Source organism: Hemitrygon akajei, chromosome 16 (assembly GCF_048418815.1).
Source record: "Hemitrygon akajei chromosome 16, sHemAka1.3, whole genome shotgun sequence".
NCBI classification, from domain to species: Eukaryota; Metazoa; Chordata; class Chondrichthyes; order Myliobatiformes; family Dasyatidae; genus Hemitrygon; species Hemitrygon akajei.
Window position 1 is genome coordinate 69,801,115 of NC_133139.1, and position 20,707 is coordinate 69,821,821.

The 20,707-nt window shown below is 43.5% G+C and overlaps 1 protein-coding gene across 2 annotated transcripts in view; it reads left to right on the forward strand.

Moving 5' to 3' along the window:
• Positions 1 to 20,707, forward strand: part of rab3da (RAB3D, member RAS oncogene family, a) — a 65,363-nt gene that overhangs the window by 34,375 nt on the left and 10,281 nt on the right. For both annotated transcript variants that reach the window (XM_073069133.1, XM_073069132.1), the window contains exon 3: positions 15,457 to 15,575. In XM_073069133.1, coding sequence (XP_072925234.1) covers positions 15,457 to 15,575 — 119 coding nt within the window. The remainder of the gene's footprint in view (positions 1 to 15,456; positions 15,576 to 20,707) is intronic.

Here is a 20,707-nt window from a genome sequence, read left to right on the forward strand (position 1 = left end):
CACAAAACAAGACATGCAAACAATCGAAGCGAGCAACAACAACAGCATTTCGAACCAAATTGAGTCTGTAGATCCAAACGGAGTAGGCCCAAAGCCTCGTTATTCAGTTCATCATATTAGTGATGCAAATCTCTGGAAAGTTTGCAGACATGAAACACAGCAGCCGGGGACAGTCTCACAGCCTGAACATCACAGAGAGAGGTGCCCCCAGACTATCTAGGCCGGTGTTTAAATTGTCTGAACCTCACACTAGGATCCTGTCCCACTACGGCAAATTGCTCCGGGCGTAGATTTTGCTGCTGGAGAAGTTGTTCTTAACCTCTCCAAACTGGCTCAACACCCAGAGCGATCCAACCTCGTCTTACACTTTGACTTCCAGTCTACCTTGGCCGGCCCTTCGATTGTCCAAACGGCATATTGTACCTCTCATCAGGGCCCAGGCCTCGCTGCAGTGAATCTCTCTGGGCCTAGAAAACGCTGCCCAGCAATTCGCTTTGGAACTAGATTTTGCTGTCGAAGGAGCTGTTCCTGACTTCTCCAAATCAGCTTGGCACTTAGAACGATCCACCCTCACACCTGGGCCGGCCGTACGGGCATCAGAATGCCTCTGTCCCGTCTTCTCCCCTCTGAGTTGTCCACTCCAACCAGGATGGCTCCAACTCCAAGTGGGTCGATTTTGCAGTGCTCCAGCAGGGCTCATCTTGCGCATTTGCTTTGTGTTCACTGGCATCTTCATTGTTTGTGGTGATAGTTTACCATAATTTACTTGTTAAAGAGGTGTCATTAATAATGTTTTTAATTGAATTCCTTTGCTTTTGAACTACCAGTAAGCTGTCACATGTCTTTGGTAGCACCATCTTGAACTGGAACCGGAAATTCCTACTTTGATTTCCGATTTCTCAGCTTTTTTTCTGATGAAATACCACCCTTGCCAGAGATTCCCACCACCCCTGAACAAATATTAGGTATGAAATCATACTGTATGAAAAAAGGCCCTTTCCATATCTCTGCTGACCATTTAGATTGATCTTGCATTAATTTAATTCACTTTATTCTTACAAAATTAATGTCTTTAAGTATTGAATAAGAGACTGACCGTGTGCTGGGTTAATGTGACTTTATTCCAATGGTGGAAGCTGTCAGCAGTTGTGATTTCTCCCCCAGGAATGTAAGTGATCACCTCTTTAAGAATGCTGACACACACACATATGCTCACACACCGATGAGGGGGAAGGTTTTGCCCAAAACAGGTATGCATCAGCTCTGAATGGAGATAAACTGGTTTGGTTGCTAGGCGAGATTCAGTTTGGGATTTGCCTTGTTTCAGCAGTCTGAAGCACTCTGTTATGCCTCAGTGCAGACCGTCGGCCTTTACGAAGCAGGAAGAAGGTAAAGGTAGCAGAGTGGGATCTTGCACTCTTCCTCGGAACACTTATCCGTCAGTTCTCCTGGAATAAGAACAGTTTTTTGTCATGACAAGGACAGAAGATGCAGACAAACTCTGAGGGAAGAGAAGAAGTTTAACTTTTCAGTTCCAAGATCCTTCATTAGAACTATTCCTGTATTTTCAGTTTTTATTTCAGATTTCCAGTACCTGTAGTTTTCTGATTTTCTTTTCACATGACTTGTATGCCTTAGCATAGGCTGGCAGGACTCATGGTAGTATCTATCATGAAGGACTCCTATCATTATGCCCTCTTTCCATAACTACCGCCAGGGTTGAGGTACAGGAGCCTGCAAACCACACTCAGTGTTTTGGGACAGCGCCTTCACATCCGCCATCATTTTTCTGAACCAACCCATGAAGATTACCTCATTATTTTTGCTCACTTTTTGCACTACAGTCGACCTTCACTAATCCGACCACCTGTAATCCAGTTCCTTCGATAATTCGGCACTGATTTCAAATTTTCCGCGCAACTGTAATTTCAAATTCCCCGTGCCACCGTACCAATCTGCTGCGCATTGTTTTGGTTGCGCTAGATCTGTTCACGTGTTGGCGTGCTCGTGTAAGCACAAACAGGTGATTCCGGCTTGTTTTCCTGCATTTATTAATATCATTTGCATGAAACACGGCCACCCGGCACTCACCCGCCAGCAGCAGGGTCGGTCTGCCTTTTTGCCCGCCAGCAGGCAGTCGTGCACTGCCCTCCGGCGCTGCCCGGCCGGCGCTCCATTCTCTTCTGCCTACGACCTCAGATCAGATGTGGCCACCTGCTGAATTTAAGCATATTGCTAAGTGGAGGAAAAGAAACTAATGAAGATTCCCTCAGTAACCGCGAGTGAAGAAGGAAGAGCCCAGCACCGAATCCTCGGCCGCTTGGTGGTCACGTGAAATGTGATATATGGAAGACCTCCTTTCTCCGATTTCTGCTTCTGCTCACCCAGATGTGCTGCCACCAACATCAACAGTTTTTGAAGAAACTGTTGTGCCAGTTTCAGCACCAGTTCCTGATGCTTCACTCATTTTTCAAGATGAAGATGTTGATGATCCTGACAACCCCACACTTGCAGACGTGTAACTTTGTCTGAAGGTATATTTAACGTCTCACTTTAGAAGCGGAAGTGCTCAGCTGTTCTGTATAACTTCATTCCTGTATGTTTACCTGTACCCTTTATTTTATCTGTGCCTGTACAGTGTGTTACTTTATTAAAATTTCACTTGGTACTCATTTAATATTTCTGTTTCATTATCATCTAACTTGTACTGATTTACATGATATTTTAAAGGTATGATGAGGCAGTTAGCCATTGCTTAATGTGATCCTTCTGTAATCCGGCATTTTCACTAATCCGGCACTCCACAGGTCCCAATGATCCAGGATTAGTGAAGGTTGACCTGGTACTTACTTAATTTAATATTTTATGTATTTCTTAGTTTTAGTTTTCTTTATGTATTACATTGTACAGCTGCCGCAAAACAACGAATTTCCCAATGTACACTCCGTGGCTGCTTTGTTAGGTACCCCTGCGTGTTAATGTAAATATCTAATCAGCCAATCATATGGCAGGAACTTAATGCAGAAAAGCATGCAGACATGGCCAAGAGGTTCAGTTGTTGTTCAGACCAAACATCAGAATGGGGAAGAAATGTGATCTAAGTGACTTTGACTGTGGAATGATTGTTGGTGCCAGATGGGGTGGTTTGAGTAAAACCTGGGATTTTCATGTGCAACAGTCTCTGGAGTTTACAGAGAATAGTGTGAAAAGCAAAAAAAAAACAATCCAAAGAGTAGCGGTTCTGTGGGGTGAAAATGCCTTGTTAATGAGAGGGGTCAGAGTGGTTCTACCTATTAAAGTGACCACTGAAGGCATGTCAGTGAAATTAAACTGGACTTTGCCAAGAAGACAGGATGACTGACGACCTCACTTCCTGTGTGACTTGTACGCAGCTGCTGCTGTGCTGTACGTTTGTACAACAAGCACTTCCATTAAAGGAGGGGATATTCAGGGAATGATTGGATTGCAAATCACTAACTCTGAGATTTGGTCAAGACTTTTGTGGGGTTTGCACCAGAGGAAGAGGGTGATACTAGTTAAATGGTGGATGTAGAGCTTTAAACATATCCTCCATCCCATTGTCACTCACACTCCACCTGCATATTATCTCCTGCACTAATACACTCAGTGACCACTTCATTCGGGTCCTCCTGTACCTAATAAAGTGGCCACTGTCTACGTTCATGGTCTTTTGCTGGTGTAGTCCATCCACTTCAAGGTTCAATGTGTTGTGTGTTCAGAGACGCTGTTCTGCACACCTGGTTATTTGAGTTACCGTTGCCTTCCTGTCAGCTTGAACCAGTCTGGCCGTTCTCCTCTGAGCTCCCTCATTAACAAGGTGCTTTCACTCACAGAGCTGCCACTCACTGGATATTTTTTGTTTCCTGCACCATTCTCTGTAAGTTCTAGAGACTGTTGTGTGTGGAAATTCCAGGGAGTCAGCAGTTTCTGAGGTACTCAAACCGCCCTCTCTGGCACCAACAATCATTCTACGGTCAAAGTGACTTAGATCACATTTCTTCCCCATTCTGATGTTTGGTCTCAATAATAACTGAGCCTCTAGACCATATCTGCATGCTTTTATGCATTTTCTTTGCTGTCACATGATTGGCTGTTTAGATATTTACATTAATATCTAATCTAATGTGCTGGAAATCTGAAATAAAAACCTGCAGGTGCTGGAGATTTGAAATAAAAACCTGCAGCTGCTAGAAATCTGAAATAAAAACCTGCAGGCGCTGGAGATCCGAAATGAAAACCTGCAGGGGCTGGAAATCTGAAATAAAAACCTAGACTAATGAACATAGAGCATAGAACAGTACAACACAGGAACATGCCCTTCTCTCTGCAGTGAACATGATTCCAGATTAAACTGTCTTATTTGGCTTGCACATGTAAAATATCCTGCCATTCTATCTATCGGAAAATCTCTTAAATGTACCACCAGTCTTCCATTACCACCCCTAGTAGCCCTTTCCAGATACCTACTACTCACTGTGTTTGTAGAGAAAAAATAATCTTACCTCACATCAAACTTGCCCCCTTTCACAGTAAATGTATGTTATCTGGTATTGGCATTTCTACTGTGAGGGAGGGGAATATTCTGTCTAACCTATCTGTGCCTCTCATAATTTTATAAACTTCTATCAGGGCTCCTCTCCGCTCTGACACTCCGGAGAGAAAAAAAGTAAGTTTGTTCAATGTCTCCTTCTGCCCTCTCTGCCCCTTTTGCCTCATTTCCACAGTTTCTGCCTGGCCTGTGCTTGCCAGCAATTTTTCTTTTCATGCCACATTAGCAGCTTGTCCTCTCCGCGACCCTGGCCCTGATCCATCACAGACATTCCCCTTGGCCATATCTATCCTTCTTCTCTTCTCATTGCAACTGAAAACTTCTCTCTTTCCCGTTTCCGATCAAAAGTTACGTCTCTGATTCGAAACATTAAGTCTATCTTTCTTCTCGCCTATGCTGCCTGACCTGCCAAATACTTCCATCACTTCGTTTTTGCCTCTTTCCGAATTCCATTATCTGCAGTTCTCCTAAGCCTTCCCTTTCTGCTGTAGGCAAACAAGAAGATTCCGAACTAGGTGCCCCCTTTACTGCGAGTTTCACTAACTAGGATTTGATAATAGTTTCCAGTAAGACGTTTTATCTTGCTGTGATTGTATTAATATTTTCCCGCATTGTCTCAGCAATCTCATAAATGAGTTCACTTATCTGAATTTAGCCCATTTGTAAACGTAGGCAAGGTAAAAGTGACTGTACATTGGAACACTTAAGTGGCCACTAAGCTCTCTGTGATATCTGGGGGATAAAATGTGCAGAAGAACGTCCATGGAGCATGTGGGGATCTTCCGATATCATATATAACCATATAACAATCACAGCATGGAAACAGGCCATCTCGGCCCTCCTAGTCCGTGCCAAACTCTTAATCTCACCTAGTCCCACCTACCCGCACTCAGCCCATAACCCTCCACTCCTTTCCTGTCCATATACCTATCCAATTTTACCTTAAATGACACAACTGAACTGGCCTCTACTACTTCTACAGGAAGCTCATTCCACACAGCTATCACGCTCTGAGTAAAGAAATACCCCCTCGTGTTTCCCTTAAACTTTTGCCCCCTAACTCTCAAATCATGTCCTCTCGTTTGAATCTCCCCTACTCTCAATGGAAACAGCCTATTCACGTCAACTCTATCTATCCCTCTCAAAATTTTAAATACCTCGATCAAATCCCCCCTCAACCTTCTACGCTCCAATGAATAGAGACCTAACTTGTTCAACCTTTCTCTGTAACTTAAGTGCTGAAACCCAGGTAACATCCTAGTAAATTGTCTCTGCACTCTCTCTAATTTATTGATATCTTTCCTATAATTCGGTGACCAGAACTGTACACAATATTCCAAATTTGGCCTTACCAATGCCTTGTACAATTTTAACATTACATCCCAACTTCTGGCACTCCAGGCACACTTTCTTTTTTCTTTCTTTCTTTCTTTCTTTTTTCTATAGGGGTGTTAGGGGGGAGGGGTTAAGGGGAGGGGGGAAGGGTATATATTTTTTTTTCATATATTTTCTTTTATTTCTGTAATTATTTGAAAACTCAATAAAAAAAGTTTATTAAAAAAAAGAATGCAAATTTTAATTTCACTTATCTTTATAATCCTTAAACAGAAACATATAAGTGCTACTTAACTTCAGCCTTGGGGCTGTTGTGGATTCTATGGAAGTGTTTTGGCTGGGGCCACTAGTGTAGATGGTTACCCTGAGTGACTGGCCCAAGTGTGAGGGGGAGTAGAGTATTGTCACTTCTATCCACCTCCTGTCCACCTGTACTGTACTGTAATCGTTGATGATGTCCTGGGGCCTCTGTAGTATCCAGGACATGTTCAAGGAGCTGTGCTTCTAAAAGGTGGCGTAAATCACTGAAGGACCCCCATCACCCAGGACATGCCCTCTTCTACCGTCAGGAAGGAGGTACAGAGTGTTAAGGCACATGCTCAGTGATTCAGGAACAGCTTCTTCCCTTTGCCATCCAATGTCTGAATGGACATTGAACCCATGAACACAATCTCACTACTTTTTTTATTATTTCTTTTTTTTGCACTATTTATTTAACTGTTCGATATACTTACTGTAATTCAGTTTTGTTTTCTCCATTATTATGTATGGCATTGTACTGCAGCAACAAAGTAAACAAATTTCACAACAGATGGCAGTGACATTAAATCTGATTCTGATTCTGATTTGTGCTGTATTCTGCTCACATTGAAGAATGAGGAACTGCAACCGGTCCTTAATAAGATAACACCACCATTAGCAACTGCTGACGTGGTTTATTTCCGCTATCCTAGCCAACATTATTCCATTAACACTGATTCACACTCTTATTGATTATCGTCAAATTGCTGAGAGTGAATATTCATCTATCTTTCTGACTATGCCTCAAAAGAGTACTTTAATTGACTTTGGTGCATTGTGAGGCTTTAAGAAATGGTATATAAAAGCACGTCTTTCTTTTACTGGAGCATTGTTATGCTTTATCAGTATTGATAAGAAATGTCTGTACTACCTCCAAGCAAACATCTGCAATACAGTGATAATTAATAAAGTAAAGGGACAGCTATGAACTTTTGAGGGTTTATACTGCGTAGTAATCAGAATCAGGTTTATTAGCACTGACATATGTCGTGAAATTAGTTGTTGAATCTAGTTTATTGGACCTTGCTCTGTGCATTTTGGCTATTGCATTATACTGCCACATTTCAAAAACAGTTTTTGCTCTGAAAGCTTTTTCGTCCTGAGGTTGCACAAAACGCTGGGGATATTCCTGCTCTCCAACGTCCGAAGTAAATCCCTTTAAAGTGTACGCAGTCATTTTCTTGCAGGCATTCACGGTAGAACAAAGAAATACAATGGAATCAGTTGGAAACTATAATACAAATATTGACAAACAACCAGTGTATATGAGAAGACAAAATGCACAAAGATAAAAAAACTAATAATAACTGATAATGATACTGAGAACATGAGCTGTAAAGCCCTTAAAAGTGTGTCCATAGGTTGCGGAATCGAGGTGAGTGAAGTTAGCCACTCTGGTTCAGGAACCTGATGGTTGAAGGGTTACAACTTTTCCTGAACTTTTTGATTTGGGATCTAAGGGTCTGGACCTCCTTCCTGGTGGCTGTGGAGAGGAGAGAACACGGCCTGGGTGGTGACGGTCCTTGATGATGGAGCTGCGTTCTTGTGGCGGTACTCCTTGTAATTAATGAAGTAAAGGGACAGCTATGATTTTTTGAGGGTTTATACTGCATAGTAATCATAACATGTTTATGTCTTGTGAGAACAATTCGGGAATCTGAAATAACACACAAATGCTGGAGGAACTCAGCAGATCTACGGAGAGGATTGAGCATTTGCTGATTTGGGCTGAGACCCATCCTCAGGACTGCAATGTTGCTGTTTATTCTCCTCCATAGATGCTGCCTGACCTGCTGAGTTCCTCCAGCATTTTGTGTGTGTTACTCTGGATTTTGAGCACCTGCAGAATCCCTTGTGCTTGTAATAATAGCTTAAGCTGGAAACACTCAAATGGTCAGGTGGTGACTGTGGAGAAAGAGTTAACACTTCGCTGTGAACTTTCATCTGAATACGTAGCATTGACATGCAAGGATTTAGTAAATGCAAGATGTCGTATAAAGGTGCTCAAGAATGACTACGTTCCCCCTCCCCCTTCCCAGTGCTTGTAGTCCTGGTGATTCAGTTTCCTTTTATAAATTCTGTTCTAAAGCACGTGGCGTTTCCAACAGGAAGGCTGATTCAGTTGACTGCGCACAGAGTGGACATCTTTGCGTCAATCCACCTCGATAAATCCTATAGCAACTGAACATTTTTCAATGGGCCTGACGCCGGTGTGCTATTTTCTGCACCTAGTCCAGAGATTGTTGCTAGGATATCAGGCACAGCTCGGCTGCAGAGCAGTGAAGGCTGCTCCCACCGTACAGTGTGAGGGGCTTGCTTCCATAGCTGGATGTCGTAGCCTTTCCAGGATGCTTCTGGAAAAGCAAATACACCTGGAATAGAGCTAAAAATAACTAAAAACGCAAATGCTAAGATTTAAAAAAAACAGAAAAAGCTGGAAACACTTAGCAGGTCAATATCTGTGAAGAGAGAAACAGAACTAATTCTCCAAAGTTGATGAAGGGTCAGAACTCTCCATTCATTAACTAGTCTCCCTTTCCATGGGCCTGCTGAGTGTTTCCAGCACTTTATGCTGTTCTATCCATTTTTTACATCATGCTGGACAGTTTAACCAGGGAACTGTATGTTTTATTCAAGACTTTAACCAAATTTGGCAGGTCATTTTACCATTTGAAGCCCTTTGCTGGATAGTCGCTGTCTACGGAGCGTGAAATTGTAGATTCAAGATTCAGATTTCTTTATCTCATGTACATCAAAACATAGAGTGAAATGTGTCATTTGTGTTAACAACCAACACACCCAAAGGTGTTCCGGGGGCAGTCCGCAAGAGTTGCTGCGCATTCCAGCGCCAACATAGCACGCTCAGCAGAGCAACACAGAACACAACAGCAAGCAACACCATAAACAAGCCCCGTTCCTCCCTCCCGCCCAGGCACAAACGCAGTCCTCTAACCCCAGGACAGGACTCCAACCCCGGCCACCAGCAGACACCAGACTTTGACCTCTGCAGCAGACTCTCAGATATTCGCCTTGCCTTTTGGACCTCCAGTTCTTCCTCGGGCCTCGATCTTCGGCATCCATCCCAGGACACGCCAACCACTGGACACCAGACCTCAAAATCTGGAATCGCCGCTGGCAGGACCTTGAACACTGGGCCCTGAACTCTGATCTCACCGATTTGTGAACCCAAGGAAATGGTGAAAATTTTGATTGTGAATCATTTGCAATTCCAGTGATTAAGTCTGCAACTGGTCTCTGAACTATTGATGTCCTCGCAGATGGGTTTACTGAATTTTCCAGCATCTATGGGATCTTCAGCTTACCTTATGTGATACACAGGAACAGGACAGTGGCACAGCTAGTTGCTGGAGATCCAGGTTTGGTCCTGGGTTCAGATGTTGTCTTCATTTCTCCCTGTTACTGTGTGAGATTCCTCAAGGTGTCCTGGTTTCCTCTCATAACTATTGTGCCTGAAGGCGGGAGTGAGCTGACACCCCGTAACCTCTGTAATATTTTCATTGTGCTGTTGGGTAGTGAGTTCCCTGATACTGTATGCCCTAATAGTGTTGATGCGTGGCCAAGTGGTTAAGGCATCCATCTAGTGATCTGAAGGTTGCTAGTTCGAGTGTTGGCTGAGGCTACATGTGTGTCCTTGAACAAGGCACTCAACCACACATTGCCCTGCGATGACACTGGTGCCGAGCTGTATGGGTCCTAATGCCCTTCCCTTGGACAACATTGGTGGTGTGGGGAGGGGAGACTTGCAGCTTGGGCAACTGTCAGTCTTCCATAAAGAAAACCCTGCCCAGGCTTGCGCCCTGGAAACTTTCCAAGGCACAAATCCATGGTCTATCGAGACTAACAGAGGCCTACACTACTACATTCCCTAATAATGAAGGAGTGGAATTGTTGTGAGTCAAAGTTGTGATAATGTTGGACTTGAGCAGATGTTTCCCTCCTGCTGCTTCGACCCTTGACCTTCCAGATAATACAATGATGGATTTAGCAGGTACTGGTAAATAACTGTGTGTGTGTGTGTGAGTGTGTTGGGTAGCTGGAGTGGTGAGTGGAAGTGAGGAAGGAAGGATTTGCAGGTAGTGTCTAAGGTGAAGCCGGAATGTGGAAGCTGTGAAGACCATTCTGATATTGGAGAGGTTTTCACGAAGAATACAGAAGTTCCAGGTGTCAGGATATGGCAGTGCTGGAGGAACCAGGGGGCTTAAGGTGAACAAGTCACTGGTTCCGAATGAACTGCACAATGAGGTTTTAACGGAAGTTAAGTGGAAGTTGAAAATTTTCATAGAAACATATAGACATTGAAATCTACAGCACACTACAGGCCCTTCAGCCCACAATGTTGTGCCAACTATGTAACCTACTCTAGAAACTGTCTAGAATTTTCTTACTGCATAGCCCTCTAATTATCTAAGTTCCATGTACCTATCTAAGAATCTCTCAAAACATTGCTTGAATTTCCAGCATCTGCAGATTTCCTCATGTTTCCTGTCTTAGAAAACCCTATTATATCCAACTCAACCAACTCAGTGATCATTAATGGAGAATGTGTGGAGCAGGTTAAGACCTACAAGTATCTGGGAGTACAGTTAGACGAGAAGCTAGACTGGACTGCCAACACAGATGCCTTGTGCAGGAAGGCACAGAGTCGACTGTACTTCCTTAGAAGGTTGGCGTCATTCAATGTCTGTAGTGAGATGCTGAAGATGTTCTATAGGTCAGTTGTGGAGAGCGCCCTCTTCTTTGTGGTGGCGTGTTGGGGAGGAAGCATTAAGAAGAGGGACGCCTCACGTCTTAATAAGCTGGTACGGAAGGCGGGCTCTGTCGTGGGCAAAGTACTGGAGAGTTTAACATCGGTAGCTGAGCGAAGGGCGCTGAGTAGGCTACGGTCAATTATGGATAACTCTGAACATCCTCTACATAGCACCATCCTGAGACAGAGAAGCAGTTTCAGCGACAGGTTACTATCGATGCAATGCTCCTCAGACAGGATGAAGAGGTCAATACTCCCCAATGCCATTAGGCTTTACAATTCTACCGCCAGGACTTAAGAACTTTTTAAAAGCTATTATTAATGCTTTTTGAGAGAGTGATTTAGGTGCATATCATATTTTTTACTGAGTTAAGCATTGTATGTAATTAGTTTTGCTACAACAAGTGTATGGGACATTGGAAAAAAGTTGAATTTCCCCATGGGGATGAATAAAGTATCTATCTATCTATCTTTGCTGGCAGTGCATTTCACACACCCACCACCCTCTGTGTGAAAAAAATTCATTAAATTCCTGCAGGGTGTGAGACTGGAAAACAACCAAATTTCGAAAAGAGAGGAAGACCGAAGGTGGGGAACTACAGGCCAGTTTGTTTAACAGCTATTACTGGCAAGCTCTTGAGTCAATAATCAAAGAGGGAATTGCTAACCATTTTGGAAAGCAGAGAGTAATCAAAACTACGTAATCAGCATGATTTGTGAAAGGTAAATCATTAAATTTGCTCAAATTTGAGAATGAATTGGGAGTATTGACAGAGGGGATCCTGCAGTGGTGAATTGAGAAATTCTTTGAGGTAATAACAGGGAGCTTTGATAGAGGGGATCCTGCAGATGTTGTATATTTAGAAATACTTTGAGGATGAAACAAAGAGTGTTAATAGAGGAGAAACTGGAGATATAATATATTTAGAAATTCCTTGAGAGTACAACAATGAATGTAGATAGAGGGGAGTCTGCTGATGTAGTGTATTTAGATTTCCAAAATGTGTTTGAACAGGTCCCTCATGAGAGGCTGGTACATAAATCACAAGGCTTTTGTATCAGTGGAAATATGTTAGAATAGGGTAAAAACAACTAGCGGCTGCAGAGAAAATAGGAATAAAAGGGTCTTTTTCATGCTTGGAGAAGGTGACTAATGGAGTGCCACGGGGATTAGTTCTGGGCCCACATGGTTCATCATTTACCCTACTGACCTGGAGGAACAAGCAGAATGCAGGTTTCCAAATTGGTCAATAATACCATGTTAAATGGAAAGGCGTGTCGTGATAAGGATATTATGATTCTGCAACAGTTTATAGATTAACTGTCTGAAGTCTGGCAAATAGAGTCTTGTGAGATCATCCACTTCAATAAGAGAAATCAAAAAGGTGGATTATTGTTTAAATGGAGGGAGAGCGGGGGAGAGAGACATCTATTGCAAAAGGGATTTCAGTGTTCTAGTGCATGAATCCCAAAATGTTGGCTGGCAGGTCCAACAAGAATTGAAGAAGGGAAGTACCATTTTTAACTTTATTGCAGACTGTTGGAGCATAAAAACAGGGAGATTTTGTTGGAATTGAATGGGGTTATTCTGAGGACACACCTGGAGTATTGTATACACTTAAGATGCCTCACCTAAAAAAATCATGATAACATTCGAGGCAGTGCTGTGGAACTTCTCCAAGATAATTCTGGGATTGAGAGGGTTTTCCCACCTAGAAAACTAAACAGTTAAGGCATATATTCCTCTTGGAATAAGGGATACAGCTCCCAGATGTGGAAATGTGGAAGATACATGAAAGTTTCCTCTCACATAAGAAGAACTGCTCTGAGTCCTTAATAATCACTATTACTGTTCTCCTTAATAATCACTATTACTGCTCTCCTTTATAATCAATGAGTATTACTGCTCTCCTTTATAATCAGTATTACTGCTCTCCTTAATAATCAGTGACTATTACTGCTCTCCTTTATAATCAGTGACTATTACTGCTCTCCTTAATAATCACTATTACTGCTCTCCTTTATAATCAGTATTACTGCTCTCCTTTATAATCTGTGACTATTACTGCTCTCCTTTATAATCTGTGACTATTACTGCTCTCCTTAATAATCAGTGACTATTACTGCTCTCCTTAATAATCAATGAGTATTACTGTTCTCCTTTATAATCAGTATTACTGCTCTCCTTAATAATCAGTGACTATTACTGCTCTCCTTAATAATCAATGAGTATTACTGCTCTCCTTAATAATCACTATTACTGCTCTCCTTAATAATCACTATTACTGTTCTCCTTTATAATCAGTATTACTGCTCTCCTTTATAATCTGTGAGTATTACTGCTCTCCTTAATAATCAGTGACTATTACTGCTCTCCTTTATAATCTGTGACTATTACTGCTCTCCTTAATAATCAGTGAGTATTACTGCTCTCCTTTATAATCTGTGACTATTACTGCTCTCCTTTATAATCTGTGACTATTACTGCTCTCCTTAATAATCACTGACTATTACTGCTCTCCTTAATAATCAGTGACTATTACTGCTCTCCTTAATAATCACTATTACTGCTCTCCTTTATAATCTGTGACTATTACTGCTCTCCTTAATAATCAGTGACTATTACTACTCCGATGTTACTCTGCGACGACACCGGTGCCAAGCTGTATGGGTCCTAATGCCCTTCCCTTGGACAACATCGGTGGTGTGGAGAGGGGAGACTTGCAGCTTGGGCGACTGTCAGTCTTCCATAAAGAAAACCCTGCCCAGGCTTGCGCCCTGGAAACTTTCCAAGGCTCAAATCCATGGTCTAGCGAGACTAACGGAGGCCAACCTACTGCTGTCCTTTATAATCAGTGACTGTTACTGCTCCGAGTCCTTTATAAGCAGTAAATATTACTGCCCTCCTTTATAGTCAGTAACTATTTCTGCTCTGAGTCCTTTATAATCAGTGATTATTACTGCTCTGTCATTTATAATCAGTGACTATTCTGCTCTCCTTTACAATGACTATTATTGCTTTGTCCTTTATAATCAGCGACTTTTACTGCTCTAAGTTCTTTATAATCAGTGAATTTTACTGCTCTGGGTGTTTTATAATCAGCGACTGTTACTGCTCGAGCAAGATACAGAAAGAAAATGCGATGGCCCATTGGATGTGGAGCCAAATTGTAGCTTCTCCTAATTGCCTCAGAACCATTAAATCTACCCAACGTGATGGATTGCAGAAGGCGGAGGACTGAAGCCTAATGATTTAATCTGGTTTATTGCATTCCGTGGTGAGTGTACTTGTGTTTCGCTTCCTGTATGAATCTTCAAGCTAAGATGCTGAAGAGTGCGCAGATTCCAGAGTATGGGACGAGGTGACTGCCAGTAAAATCGTAGATATGACCTTACTTAATTAGTGTCAATGACCTGTGGAAGAGCAAGGTATCATCGGAGTTCCAACCAGCTGAGGCAACACAGAGGACTGGCAAGGTTTCCTGCATACACAGGGTGGGAATATCTCTATGTGTGTGTTAAATCCATTGCCATCCAGAGCATAAAATGAAGTTGAGATATCATGAAGAATTATAAAATGGAGTGACTGCAATGGAAATTTGACTAGTTTATCTCCAGTAAGAGTGACAAAGTCAGCATTCAGGGGGCGGGGTGTGTGTGTGTGTGTGTGTGTGTGTGTGTGTGTGTGTGTGTGTGTGTGTGTGTGTGTGTGTGTGTGTGTGTGTGTGTGTGAGTGTGTGTGTGTGTGTGTGTGTGTGTGTGAGTGTGAGTGTGTGTGTGTGTGTGTGTGTGTGTGTGTGAGTGTGTGTGTGTGTGTGTGTGTGAGTGTGTGTGTGTGTGTGTGTGTGAGTGTGTGTGTGTGTGTGTGTGTGTGTGTGTGTGTGTGTGTGTGTGTGTGTGTGTGTTTTGTTTGCGTGCATGCACCTGGCACGGTCCTGGGTGTGTTTCTGGCATTGCTCTGTACTCGCCAGCTTGCACGTGTGGGTCTCCTATGGTTCTGTGTGTTCCTGTTTGTCGGCGTGTGTCTGGCACGACTCTGTGCATGTGCGTGCGCATTTGAGTGAGAGTGTCTGGCATGGCTCTGTGTGCGCGTGCGTGTGCGTTTGTGAGTGTGTGTGTCTGGTGTGGTTCTGTGAGTGTGAATGTTTGTTTGGCTGCACACACAAATATGTACACTTTCCTACAAGCGATGTGCTACGCGTATGTAAATTACTGCTGTACAATTGATTTAATTCCTCCTCCCGGTCAGAAATCCTCGGAGCCGGCCCTTCATGCTGGACTAATTGACCGTGAGACTCATTTTCCAGCTGATTACTGGGTGGGTGAACTCACTCACTCAGTGTTGTGCAACCAAACAGTTTGTATCAGAGGAATGAACAGGGTTGGTGAGAATGGGTGGGTGGGGGAGTGGGAAAGGGAGACTCTTGGTTGTTTCGGGCTCTGATTGGTTCTAATGGAATACCTGAACTTATTTTCCTCACAGGACACAGCAGGCCAGGAACGGTACCGCACCATCACCACGGCCTATTACAGGGGCGCCATGGGATTCCTGCTAATGTACGACATCACCAACCAGGACTCCTTTGGGGCGGTACATGACTGGTAAGTGTACTGTGCCTGTAAAACGTGGGTCAAGCCCACATATAAACAGCACATCATGGAACAGGCCCTTTGGCACGCACACAAAGCCAAATTACAAGGCGGTATGGTGGTGTGGCGCTATTGCAGAATCAGCTGTGAGATCGGAATTCGGTTCCCGCCGCTGTCTGTAAGGAGTTTGCACACCCTTCCCGTGACTGCAGGGGTTTCCTCCCACATTCTGAAGATGTACTGTCCGGTTAATGTTAGTGAGCTCTGGGCACGCTACGCTGGTCCCAGAAGCGTGTCGACACTTGCTGATCAGCCTGATTGTGATTTGACGTAAGCAACGCATTTTCAGTCCACCGTGGGTAAAGCCCTTCCTGCCGCTGAGCACATTCACATGAAGCATTGCAGGAAAGTAGGGTCCCTCATCGGAGACCCCTACCGCCCAGGACATGCTCTCTTCCCTCTGCTGCCACCAGGAAGAAGGCGCAGGATCCGCAGGGCCCACATCACCAGGTTCAGGAACAGTTGTTACCCCTCAGCCATCAGGCTCTTGAACCAACTTCACTCAACTGCACTTGCCCCATCACTGAGAAGTTCCCACGACCTATGAACTCACTTTCAAGGACTCTTCATCTCATGTTTTTGATATTTTTATTGCTTATTTATTTCTTATTACTTATTGACCACAAGAAAATGTATTCTCGGGGTTGTCTATGGTGATACATATGTACTTTGATAATAAATTTGCTTTGAACTTTGAACATTTCATAATATGGTTCGTGGTGTGTGTGATAAATAAAGCAGATCTTTCTAAGATAAATTCACCTCTTTCTGCCTGCACACAATCCATATCCCTCCCTCATGTGCTTGTCTATAAGCCTCTTGGGTACTACTACCTTATCCACTTCCACCACTACGCCAGTACATCCCAGGCACTTCCCACCCTCCGTATAAAACATAAACTTATCCCACGCACCTCCCTTAAACCTTCCCCTCTCACCTTAAACCCAGTGTAATCCATCCAGTTCAGGTTGTCCGTATATTTATTACCTCCAGCTCCTTTGCAGAACCCCCTCTCTTCTCTCTACCTGGCCACTCTCATCTCCACCCAGTCTCGATGCAGGGTTTTAACCCATCAGATTCAGAAACAGTTATAACCCCCTCAAACATCGGGCTTCTGAACCAGGGTGCACCACGTGACTCACACTGAGCTGTTTCCACAACTGATGAACTCACTTTCAAGGACTCTACACATCGTATTCTCTCTATCGTCTGTCTGTCTGTGCACAGTTTGTTTTTTGCACCTTGGTTGTTTGTCTTTGTGTGTAGTTCTTCATTGATTCTGTTGTAGTTCTTTGTATTTACTGTGAATGACCACAAGAAAACGTGCACACATATATGCACATATTTGTTTATTAATTTGATAATAAGTATACTTTGAAGTTTGAACTTTGAACTCCCCCTGCCAGCAGTGCTGTTCGACTCGCTGAGCTCATTGGATCCGCGTAGGATTCCAGGCTGTGAAATCTGGAGCGACACACAGGGTGCTGGAGGAATTCAACACGTTCGGCAGCAACTGTGGAGGGAAGTGGAAGGTCGACATTCAGAGTCTAGATGTCGGGTCTCAGCCGGGATTGTTGACTGGCCCCTTTCACTCCACGGCTGCTGCCTAACTCGAAGTGTTCCTCCAGCATCTTGTCTTTTCTTCCAGTAGATTGTGTGTTGCTCTGGATGCCGGCATCTTGGGTCTCCCGTGTCCCCGGTTTCAAAGTTCGAAATATTACAAAGTACATATATGTCACCATATGTTACCCCGAGATTCACTTTCTTGTAGAACAAAGACTTTCAATAGAGTCACTGGAAAAACTACACATAAAGACTGGCAAACAGCCAGAGAGGCAAAGTTATTTCCCCTGGTAGGGGAGTCTAGGACAAGAGGGCACGACTTCAGTATTAAAGGACGTTCATTTAGAACAGAGATGCTGAGAATTTACTTTAGTCAGAGGATGGTAAATCTGTGGAATTTGTTGCCACAAGCGGCTGTGGAGACCAAGTCACTGGGTGCATTTAAGGCAGAGATAGATAGATAGGTTTTGATTAGCCAGGGCATCAAAAGGTATGGGGTGAAGGCAGGGGAGTGGGGATGACTGGAAGAATTGGATCAGCCCATGATTGAATGGCGGAGAAGACTTGATGGGCCGAATGGCCTACTTCTGCTCCTATATCTTATGGTCTTATGGAGAAAAACAAGACAAATTGTGCAAATACAAATAAATAATAAATGATAAGTAAGTAATACCGAGAACATGAGTTTTAAAGTGAGTCCAGAGGTTGTGTTCAGTGATCTGGTCAGTGTCAAGTTATCCACGCTGGCTCAGGAGGCTGATGGTTGTAGGGTTATAACCGTTCCTGAACCTGGTGGTGTGGGACCTAAGGCTCCTGTACCTCCTGCCTGATGGCAGCAGTGAGAAGAGAGCATGGACAGGATGATGGATGCTACTTTCCTGTGGCAGCTCTCCCTGTAGACCTGCTCAGTGGCTCACGCACCAATCATACCCCTCTTCCTCATGTCGCAGATTCCATAGTGAGGGCCCCTTCATTCCTCGTTCAGTGGTAGGGACTGGTGATGGCTTCACGAGTGCCATACATGTGTGGGATACATGGGCCTGTAGCTTTCTTGGAGACTGCAGCATAGAGTAGCAGATTCCATCGGTCCAGGAAGGAGCAGACATGAGGACAAGATGTAACAGGCATTATTGAGCAAGCTCTGTGAACTCAGACTGTCACACAGGTTACCCTCAGGTATACCTCCTGTACCTAATAAAGTGAACAGAGAGTCTACGTTCACGGTGGTCTGCTGTTGTAGCCCTTCCACTTCAAGGTTTGACGTGTTATGCATTTAGGGGTACTCTTCTGCACGTCACTGTTGTAACGCGTGCTTATTTGAATTAATGTCGCCTTCCTGTCAGCTTGAACCAGTCTGGCCATTCTCCTCTGACCTCTCTCATTAACGAGACATTTTCGCCCACAGAACTGCCACTACCTGGATTTTTTGTTGTTTCGTTCCGTTCTCTGTAAACTCTAGAGACTGCTGTGTGTGAAAATCTCAGGAGATTAGCTGTTTCTGAGACACTGAAACCACCCCATCTGGCACCAACAAATTCCACTGTCAAAGTCACTTAGATCACATTCCTTCTCCATTCTGATGTTTGGTCTGAACAACAACTGAATCATTAGACCGAATCTACATGCTTTTATGCACTAGATTGCTGCCACATGATTGGCTGATTAGACATTTGCAGGTGTACCAAGTTAGTTGTCATCGAGGTTGTGCCTGATCTTGCTGTTGTCACTGTGCTCTATTCCTATTCATAAGCTTGCTGTTACACCTTCAGGGTTAAGAAATATCTGGCCACAACCAGGCACACCTACTCATGACTCCAGATACGTTAAAGTTTACGTTAAAGTCTACGTTTTCTACGTTAAAGGCCTGCAGATGGTCAGTAAATGCTACTGACATCCGTGTAGCTGTGAGAGAAAAGGGAAACAAGTGGCCTTTGCATCATAATCCTTCAAGCCTTTGTTCCAGTTGACTCGTTTTGCAGATTTCTCTGTTGTGTGAACATGGGAGGAGTGAATCACTGGAATATGGCATGGAACTGTGCAGTTTCAGAATTAAGATGATGTAGTCATACAGCGAGGAAACAGGCCTTTTGGCCCATCAAGTCTGTGTTGACCATCAGGCACCCATTTACACTAATCCTACACTAATCCCATTGTCCCTAATCCTCTTAGGTCCTACCACTTGCACACACAAGGGATGATTTATAGTGACTGATTAATTAGGCCAGACGTCGTTGGAGTGTGGGAACCCACGGTGTGCAGCACCCACGGTCAGGATTAGGATTCTCGACCTCTATCCACAGTTCCACTATGAATCCCACTAACTCATCCGGCTGAGGGTTCATGCCATCGACCAGATCTAATGGTGAACAGGAAAAAATGCAACTTGGATCTGCTCTCCCCTTTAATTCACTGAGGCCGGCCCTGATCGGTACTTGGGTGGGATATGATGGTATGAGCTCGATCCTTATACAACTAGCTTGGCCTCAGCTGACCCTCATGTCCAATTTTGGGCACTATGTTTGAGGAGGAATGGGAAGTGCTGTGGGGATTTACTTGAATAAAGGAATGGGAGAAATTTGTGTTGTACAGGCATTCAGTGATCAGGGACATTGGTTAACTACAGAAAGAGCAAATAATCCATTTCCTGTACTGAAACATCACCAGAGGATGCCATAACTAGTGGGGAAATAACCTGTTGGCAACACAACTTAAAAAAGGATGGTGAACTGATTCAAACAGATCTGCCACAAAGGTCAAAACTCTGGTGCTTAGAGACGTCTTGGGGAGGGGAATCAGGCATGGGCAGGGTCAGCTGTGTAGTCTTCTCTTATGTTTTAAGAATTCAAATTTCAAAGAAAATTTATTATCAAAGTACATATATGCTCATTAGCACTTCCTGGACCTAATAAAGTGGTTGGTGAGTTCATGTTCATGGTCTTCTGCTGCTTCCCCTGATTTCTGATTGGGCATTGAACCCACTATTTCTTTGCTTTCTTTTTGTACCATTAATTTAATTAAATATTTTTAATATAGACTCGCTGTAATTTATAGGTTAATTATTATGTATTGCGATATACTGCTGTCGCAAAGCAACAAATTTCACAACATATGCCAGTGATATTAAACCTGGTTCTGAAGCCCATCCACTTCAAGGTCCAACATCTTGTGTAAAGTTGCTCTTCTGCACACCATTATTGCAACGTGTCATTATTTGACCTACTGTCTCCTCCTCCTTCAGCCTGAACCACTTCTGGCCATTTCTATCCGACCTCTCTCATCAGCAAGGCATTTTTTGCCCACAGAACTGTCGCTCACTAATTTTGCTCCATTCTCTGAAAACTCTAGAGATTGTTGTGCATGAAAATTCTCGGAGATCAGCAGTCTCAAACCACCCCATCTGGTACCAACAATCTTCCACGGTCAAAGCCACTTAGATCACATTTCTTCCCCATTCTGATTTTTGGGCTGAACAACAACTGAACCTCTTAACCATGTCTGTATGCTTTAATGCATTAACTTGC